The sequence below is a fragment of the Agrilus planipennis genome, unplaced genomic scaffold (genome assembly GCF_000699045.2).
Source record: "Agrilus planipennis isolate EAB-ADULT unplaced genomic scaffold, Apla_2.0 scaffold42, whole genome shotgun sequence".
NCBI classification, from domain to species: domain Eukaryota; kingdom Metazoa; phylum Arthropoda; class Insecta; order Coleoptera; family Buprestidae; genus Agrilus; species Agrilus planipennis.
The window spans coordinates 1,161,768-1,171,800 of NW_020438888.1; the positions used below are offsets into that span (position 1 = coordinate 1,161,768).

At 34.5% G+C, this 10,033-nt stretch overlaps 1 protein-coding gene across 2 annotated transcripts in view; it reads right to left on the minus strand.

Moving 5' to 3' along the window:
* Positions 1-10,033, minus strand: part of LOC108744940 (nuclear receptor-binding protein homolog) — a 95,948-nt gene that overhangs the window by 61,195 nt on the left and 24,720 nt on the right. The window contains exon 2 of one of the 2 annotated variants that reach the window (XM_018480921.2): positions 8,410-8,501. The exons of the other annotated variant lie outside the window; for it this stretch is intronic. Within the exon in view, the coding sequence (XP_018336423.1) occupies positions 8,410-8,472 (63 nt within the window). The 5' untranslated portion in view covers positions 8,473-8,501. The remainder of the gene's footprint in view (positions 1-8,409; positions 8,502-10,033) is intronic. 2 annotated transcript variants of the gene reach the window in all.

A 10,033-nucleotide genomic window follows, 5' to 3' on the forward strand; every position in this document is an offset into this window, starting at 1 on the left:
CCAACCAAAAACTACTGCGTAGAATTAATTGGAATTTTTCACACACAAGCCTTGCTATATGAGCTCTCAAAGCATATAAAAATTATACGGCTTAAATGTGAAGTTGGGTGCAAAAGAATACAATTAAATCATCTGTCGGGAAAAAACGAAATGACTTTCCGAACAACCCTATATTATGATATTCAGTTAATATATTTTAAAAGCCACATATATATTCTATTAAAAAAAAATTATTAAAATGTAGAAAAAAGCTATAGCATCGACCGAGAATAGACACCAGGCCCGCCTTCATGACAAGCAATTATATTATTGATACCATTGGGCGATTTCCTTTTGTTAAAAATTGTGAAGCCCAGACAGCTTTTGCTGCCATTATCGTGATAGAAAATCTTACAAACCTGATTATTATACAGACAGGCACTACAATTTTATTGTATTATTAGTTACATTACATTTCGAGATTGTTTTAACCAATACGTTTAATTTCTATAATCTAAAACAAAAGCCCACGTGTTCGAACGAAGGTTTTACAAACATTAATAAGAAATCTTTTACAAGATTATTACTGATTATTAAGCCATTATCAAAAAGTTAATTTCATCTACCTTCAACTTTTTGATAGTGACATAATATTGTAAGATATTTCTTATTAGTTCGAACGAGTGTTTTTCTTTCTAATCACGCGTTGATAATATTTGTTTTACAATTGACACTGCTCGAAAAAAAATCTAAAATCAAGAAATTCATTTCTATACCAGAGATTCATCCAATATACCAAAATATTAATAAGTATTTTTTTACCGTTATACAATTGGTATTTATCGCACCATGACTATTTTTAAATTTTCACTTCGCTAAAATAGGAATGTCTTGTTTTCATTTTTTAAAACCATGCCTAAGTATATCATCCTGGTTCAAATATAAAAGAAGTAGAAAAGAAAAAGATATAAAATTCTTAAACAGAAAAAGTCATTTAAAATAATTTCTCTTATCACTTGCATATTATTATTATCAGTTACAATAAAACTTGCATGTACATGTGTATACGTATAATTTATGAAGTTTGTGACGTTGTTGGAGAGGCGCCACTTGAAGGTTTTTAACAAGTACCTTCAGTCGCTTTATTATTATCACTACAACACGTGTGTTAAGTACAAAGCGAGTAATATTTTTAAATTAAAAAAAAAAAGACGAATAGGAACTTAAAAATATATATAGAGTTTACGATTACAATTTTCTCATCATCATCATAAGGTCGCCACACAATCCTAATCGTAACTAATATAAATGGGAATATAATTTTTTTGTTACCATTTCACGCCTTAACTAACACAGCAATCATCATGAAATTTTTTACACACATTGTCAGAGGTACAGAAAAGGACATAGGGTAACCTTTTAGCCATAAAAAAAATATTGTTCCAGAGGGATAATAAAATTTTTGTTTATCTCGATAAAGGACAAGATTTACTGTCATTCTATGCAAAGTGTATGTTTAACCTAGAGAATTAGAAATATTGGTAAAGGTCTAAATGATGGCCCCCACTCCCGAAGAGGGTGGGGGTGGGGGGATCGAAAGAGGAGGTCTCCCCACCACTGTACCATAAAAAGTTCGTGGCGGTCTTACCCCCGTAAAAACTTATGGGGGTTCAAAGTTAATAAATTGCCAATTTTTATACATTTCTAGGCATGTAAATATTTATACAGTCATTCTTAAACAATATTCAAAAATCTTTATCAATAGGGTAGGTTAGGTTAGGTTAGGTTATCGAGTTTTGTTCAAGCGACCACCCTCTTTCGATCCCCTACCTCCACTCGCTTGAAAATAATTTTTTTATTGAATTTTATTTGAATTATAGTGTATGAAAATTGTCAAAATAATCAACTTTCAACCCACATAACTTTTTATGGGTGTGAGACCACCACGAACTTTTTATGGTACAGTGGTGGGGGAGACCTCCTCTTTCTATCCCACCCACCACCAACCCCGAAGGGGGTGGGGGCTATCATCTAGACCTTTACCGAAATATTACTTTTATCCTATTGATCCTGGTGAGGACTTCAGAACAAATTTATCTAATTATGTTTTGTATTTTCGACGATCTTTGACACGTATTTAGGACATCAACGAGGGAGGAGCCGTGGGTAAAAACTAGAGTTTATTAAACGTAATTATATTTTGACGGACGGCTGCCTGCCGTCGTTTAGATGATAGTGGGAATCAAGCTTTATTAATACTAATTTTGCCAGAGCATTATTTTGGTATGCTCGCATTTAGAAATCAATTTAACGACAAACATTACACGAAGGTAATTTATTTATCAATGCACATTACAGAACGCAATTTATAACAGACTAACGTACTTACACATTCTTGTACGTATTCTTCTACATACCTACGTACGCATGGGCCAATAATAGGTTAATAAGGACACTCATTGTGTATTGTGTCGTTTAGTACATGTACGTCTATATTATTTAGTTGACAAACATGTTTAAGATACAAAGAGATGATAGACATAATCACAAGAAGGCATTATTTAAATACAAAGTTGTTGGCAAGCAACTGAAATTTAAAACACACTCAAACACTTTGTTGACGTTGTAGATTTTACATGTTGAAAGAAAAAAATCACTCTAATGTCAATTAGTCCTTCGAGATGAAACTGATAGAAAAAAAATCAATATTGATCAACGCTGATTCCCACGACGGAAGAATTAGTCGTGAAATCAATAAAACCTTAAATTGAAAACTACTCTTTCACAACTCCTCTATTCCTTTCTACAATAATCTGCATTAGAGTGGTTTTTTCTTTTCCAACAGGAGCGTCTTCAGGTGTACTGTACTGACGGTCTACAAAAAGTAACAATCTTAAAAAAAAAAGCTGGAGCTTGATTTGAATTATTGGGCATTTAGTCCGGTCGTGTGAGGGAGAGGTATAAACTGACCAGGACATCGAAAATATCGGAATGACGCCCCTGTCCTTTACGACTTCATATAAACCCCAAGTAAAAAAAGACGTCATTATCATAATGTCCTTTTCGATGTAGATTCTAAGTTAACTCAAGACGACTCGTCGACTTGCGAAAAGTAACAATGTAAAAGCACAAGAGTATAATCTTACGTAACTCAAAAGACCCAGCAATATTAGTATGTTTATCGAACAGTTGGACAGAAAAAAGTAAAAAATGTCTCATACCGCGTGTTTATTTTCTCCCCTGGTGCCCACTTCTTTAGGTATCTTACCTCTAACAGGAAAATAAATTTTCTAATTTACTAAACTAGGGTTAAATACCTAATTCGTCAGTCGTGAGCAAACTAGAAACCTTGCTCAATTGTTAGGTGTTATGTAGTACTGAAGAAGGTCTATGTACAGGCTTCTCCCACTTTCAATGTAGTGTTAACGGCTAAACAGAGCAATGATCCGGTCATTGCTCATCCCACCTGCGGTGACCACAGTACAAATATATTCTAAACATTAAGGTCACCCTTTTGATGTCTGCATTTTTGCAGGCGGTCATAAATCAAATTTATATGCGCTGAACCGCTAGACATGCAGATATTTATCTTCTATCTATATATATAAAAATCGCTAAAACTCGAGAATGGATGGACCGATTTGGCTAATTTTGGTCTTGAATTATTTGTGGAAGTCCAGAGAAGGTTTAAAAGGTAAATAAATATGAAAGTTGTTAACTATCTTTCAGATTATTTTTATGTGGATTGATAAATCTTAAGTTTTGTCACAAATTAATATCATAACTGTGTGTGTCTGTCAATATCAAATTAGAAACTTATAAATAGCCAGTATTTCAGGAAAACTCTGTTTTGTAAGTAAGCAACATCATGTGTAATTAATCGAAAATAATAATAAAACTTCATTCATACCGAGCATCTTTTTTTTTATTAATTATGGATTCCTTTTGTTTATTTTAAGTTTATTTTTATACAAAAGTTTAGGTCTTTTATTTATCGATTGAGGCAGTACGAACTTTGCCAAATCAGCTAGTATACTATGAAAATCTATAGATACGAAATATATAGATTCTGCAGCCGTGCTGACTGGTTTGTTCTATTTAATAATTCAATGGGGTACGATTACTCAATTTATTCTTATTAGATCGCCGCCACTGAATGTCGCTATATTATACGATTTTATTGCCTCGTAAAGTATGTGCATTGAGCTTTGCCAATCGGTAATTGAAAGATGTGAATTGTTGGAAGGAAGTAGGCACCTGATGAACTTTTCCCGTAACTGGGCAAGCACATGAAACAAGTGCGCTTGCATTAGTAATTATTACCTATAAAATTTGCATCAACAACAGCAAAGAACTTACACACGTATACGTCCATACGTATTACGCATACGTACATAATCGCATACGGTCCACCGGCATCCGAGAATTCTAACGAGTTAATCGCTACAAGTTGATTCGCAAATTAACATTCCGCGAGGATATTGCCTTCGCGGCAAGCAATTTAACTTTTTCCGCAACGACCGGCACCAAGTCGCAGCATCTTTTGCATACTGGCAGGTATGCTCCTTTTTTAACGATAACTAAAGACAGTTGGCCGATTTTCTCGCAAATGTTACGGAGAGATTTCGAGAGGACACAACAAATACGATTTAAAACAAATTTAAACAAGCCGTGGTGTGGATCTCGACGCATCACTGGCGCGACCCTTAAGATCCATAAGAATAACTTCCCAGTATCGAGTTACATAGGAACCAATTAGATCTCATATATATTCCAGAATTTACTAATTTTCAGTTTTCTTGTCTAAACAAAAAAACCTCTCCACTGAATTTTATGTAATTCTTTTCGGATTGTATTGCCGTTAGTACGCTTCGATCAGCACCTCAACAAAGTTGATATCATTTTTTGTTCGTGGGATATCAATCAGGAAAATCATGACTCCCCTCCCCCCCCACAATTTTTTAATAGAAATCCTTTGGTGCAATTTATTAAATATAGTTTGTTAAATATATATAAATATTTTTTAGTAACTTTTTGAAGCCTATAAAATGGCGTTTTTATGTATATTCAGACTTTCAAAAATTCATAACTAATAACAACATTAACTTTACAAAGAAAAACTTTAGATCTTTCTCATAGAAATTAAACCGAAGAATATAAAAAAAAATGTTCCGGCCAAATAAAGTTGTTTTTGGACACTTGTTTAAATCGGGTTACCGGATGGCACCCTATACCTTTGTATTCTGGAGAATTTTCCGAACAAAACTGAGTAAAAAATTTAATCCGAATAATTTTTCCCTCTCATCCGCCCATGATATTGCCTGGACTAGACAGAATACTGACCAACATTTGAATTTCTCAATTTGTTCGATTCGGTTACGCGCTTAACCCATTTGGTAAACTACGCCGTGGATTCAGTTCAGCAAGTAGAATATCCATCAACCTTGTCGAACATACTGATTCTACTGGTTAGTTTTGGTCTCTTTTGCTATTTTTAACAATCTACACCCTGTATAAATATCTATAAATTACCCTGTTACCGATGTCATGTAAACTTCAGCCGGTGACAAAAATGCGTCGTGGAAGAGCGCTTATACGAGCGAATGTGTGAATGTCACTGACTCAAAACTAAAATTAGAAAAGTATTTCAGAAACTCACGGGTAACGTGAGACAAACGCATTTATATTTCGCTACATTTAGTGCTAAGTAAGTAACTCCGCGCATCCGCATGTGCAAGACCAATAAAAACGGGTTTTAAAAATGTCCGAATGTCTTCAACTATCTCTGACCATAAAACAGGCGTCTCTTTCTATCGTCGACTATGACATTTACATCGGCGAACCTCCCCTTTTGAGTTCACTTCAAAAGCGATCCGGCCGTACAATGTTTTGGCTGGCTAAGACTCGTCCATTCGTCTAAATTAACCGATAGTACACAGTTCATGTTAAAATAAAAGGAATTAGAAAAAGGTGGAGAAAACAAAGGGCCCAAAAAGGGCTTTGAACTTTTTAGGTACCAAAGTTATCAAAACTTCATAGTACCTCGAAGATGTGCTCATACTTAGAACAGTATTTTTTCTTTTTTTCGTTTATCAGTTTCGGCCCCGTTTTGGAGCAATTATGAGCGAAAACCACACTATTCTAGCGTTGAGCTTTGTCTTTTGAACATAATTGATGTCGTAATAAAAAAATCGATTGTCCGTAAAGTCAGTTTACTGACGATAGTTGAACGTGACAACGTCATAAGAAAATACTGATGGAATGGTTTCATTTTTCAAAAGAAAATTTTAATTTTATTCGTTTGATAGACATTTTGTATGGATATAGAGAAGGAGGTAAATGGAAATCACAATTGAATTGATCAAGTTACATTTATTTGTACGCATAAATACAATTATGTCAATTTTTATTTATTTTTTTTCCAATGTACATAGTTTTTATATGTGCTTTGAGCAATTGTTTTACAACTTTTATTTACAACTTTTAAACATCATTAAAGTAACTCTAGCTTCAATTCGACAATATATCACTGAACATATATTTAATATAGAAAGAATCATTACCTTTATCGCCGCAATTATCGTGGCTATAAACAATTGACACCACATTCACTTTTTACTGCACTTCATACTTGACGAAAACATGTAAATGTATTATTATATAGCAGCTGTCCACGGGGACGCATCGCTCACTCAAGTAGGAGAGAGACAGATCTCGAACGCTGCCGAACGCGGAGGTCGATTGTGCCTCTTTGTCGCTCGTTCCGCGCTATCCCTTGCACTTCAAGCCTTAAATGGAACGCCTCAGAGCGAGGTAACGCCGCATGAGTCATGTTTTTTCGTGCGTGCAGCGTCCATCGAATTATAAGACGTTGTCACGTCAAAAATTCCTGACATTTTCTCTGACCCTTTGTCGATAAAGAACATCTTGTAGAGACGTAACAGGTAATATGTTTAAATCAAATAAAAATGAGGAAAATAGTCTTTCTGTCTAGTAATAATTTCACCGAAACTTCGCCTTCCTAAATTGACTCTCCCACTGGAAATATATACAATGGTATCAAAAGTAGCAAGTATTCTTGGATTTTCTGACCCACCCTATAAATAAACATGTGGCTAATGAATCTTATTTTCATTTTTATTGTGCCAAGCTGCTCGCCTTCACAGTTTTACTACGTACCAAGAGAATATACCTATAATAAATAATGGACGACATAGATCAAGAAATCTCCTTGACAGTTACGAAGGTTTCAACTCATTAGCATCAAAAAGTGATCTAAAATTTTTTCCGTATCGACATAAAGTTCATGTTGCCAACCTTGAAAGTCGGCATGAAATCATTTTAAAAGCACTTTAACATTTTTTTTTTTAAAAGGTCTGTAGGTAACCATAAACTACGCATTTTTTTTATTTAGAACCTTACGATTAGAACGTGTTCTGGATAAGTAATGGTTTCCTGAATTTTATTACTCCAAGCAAAGCTTTATCAAATAAAAAAGTGTAACATGATCGAAGAAAATTTTCATTTTACGTGTGCATGAAAATAAATAATATTAAAACAAAAATACTGGCATGAAAGGGAAGAGAAGGTAGGGAAAGAGCGAATATAAAGATAGGAGACGAAAAATTAGAAGAAGTGGATGATTTTAGGTATTTAGGAAGTCAGATAAGTCAGGACGAAAGGAATAGTAGGGATATAAAGCAGAGGATAACACAGGATCGAGTCGGCTTCAATAAAAAGAAGTTACTTCTACGTTCGCGAACGGTTAATTTAGAAAATCGAAAAAGGTAGCTAAAGGTTTATGTTTGGAGCGCGGCGCTGCACGGGTGCGAAACATGGATGGCGAGAGTTCGAAATGTGGTGTTACAGGCGAATGATGAGGATACCGTGGATAGAGAAGGTTATAAATGAAGAGGTATTAGAAAGAATAGAAGAACAGAGGACTCTATAGAAATTAATAAGAAATAGGCGAGATAGGTTGGTAGGACACCTTCTCAGGCATGAAGGTTTAGTCAGAGACAGAAACGGAGGTTGGGAGGGGTAGAGGTAGGCCTAGATTAGATTACTGTTCGTAAATAGTTCAAGGATGTGGGTTGTTCTAGTCTTAGGGAAATGCGAAGATTAGCTCAGGATAGAAAAGAGTGGAGGTGCGTGTCCAACCAGTCATAGGACTTTCGACGATGATGACTTTTAAAAAAGATATTCCAGTTCCCTTAATATGCATTTTGGAATATGTAATTAAATGCAAATTAATTTAAGTATGTAGTTCAGGTTCGTTGTTCATATTTTTAGGATAATGACCTAAGTAGCGGAGCAGATTATAATGTGAAACTGTCCATTCATTTCTTCCACAGACGCCAACTTGGGCTTGCGTTTTTATCTGGGCCCATAGAAATGTTAAAAATAGAACGAAAAGACAAATATACATACCACGTTTAGAAGAATGCACAGAAGGAATTTAATTGGATACATAAATATTTTTAGATCACACATTCTTTTAAACACCCAATGTCCATATTTACCTAGAAATAAAAAAAAGGAGAATTAGAAGATGAACAACTTTAACTCAAAATATAATTTTATCGTTGACTGATTTAAAATTGCGAATAGTAAAGCATCTTTTTGTAAGCATTAATTTTTATTTACATTTGGATAGTTTTTAAACTTGCTTTTTATTATAAAAATACTAAATGAAAACTGCATATCACTGATATTTTAAGGTCCGGCGCAACCGAGTCAAGTAAGACTTTTTATGGCAATGATTCAAGTACTACAATTTTTGCTTTATTGAGGAATACATTAGCTATTATCACCTTTAGAAACCAAATTACACTGTATGAACTTTATAGAACAATTTTTTTTTTTTTTTAATATCGTCATTTTTCGATCTTAACGGCCCGACGACCGGCTGAAATTATAGTACACTCTAAACCAGGCTTGAAAATTGCTGTGAATATTCCGCAAATTAACCGTAAAACCAAAAATAAGCTGCAACCCCAGGAACCCGAAAACGAGTTTGCATGCTAACTTGTTTTGAAATCAGCCCCAACGGTTAACTAGTGACTAAATATGAGCCTGGTTTTAGCGGTCTACGATTTTCTTAATCGATTTTAAAATCGTGTGCATGCTAACTTCTTTTGAAATTAGCATGTAAACTGATTTTAGGGTTACCCAAATCGCGGATAATTTTTGGCTTTCAAAGCAATTTTCAAGCCAGGTTTGGAGTGTCTACTATATCTCAGCCGATATTGTGGAGGTCATCGTCTCATCAAGATCGAAATATGACGCTATTATGAAAAAAAAACTGAAACCCCACAGTTAGTAGACTACATCGTCAGCGGTTAATTAGCGACTAATTATGCGTATGGCACTGGCGGTCTAGAAGTTTTACAATTTTTGCATGCTAACTTCATTTGAACTTGGCATGCAAACTGATTTTCGGGTTTCCCGGGTCGCGGCTAATTATCCTATGGTTTTTATTTTTACCTGCTAATTTTGCTATGCCAACTTCAAAGAGGTGTATTGCGATCGCGAAAACCGAGTTTTATATTCACTCGCCTAGTGATGTGAAGTTCAGGTCTAAAGTTTAAGAGTTTAAGTGTCCCGGCTGTTTATATTCTTTCGAAAATGATTTAATAGAAGACATGTCGTATCTAAATATATTACAAGTATTCTTAACTTTAGTTCTTAGGAAGAGAGTCAGGACTTTACAGATAGATGTACAGCGACAAAAGGTTAGTATGCATTATAAAATTCGGAAATAACAAATTCCGTCAAGTTTACTGCCTACTTTTTGCAAACTTGGATTTAAAAAGTGATTCACGTTATATAATTGGTGAGGTGATTCTCTGGATGATTTAAGCAATATCATATCAATGACTTGCACGTGCAAAGCCGATTTAAGAGAACGTTGCAAACACATTATTGCAACTTCGTTGTATTGCAGCAGGTAGGTTCTTAACCTCAAAATACTTATATCGTATCATTAGAATTGTGTTAAATCAATTACACAGGAATAAATAATTTCTCACTTTATAATTTTAGTATGATTCTA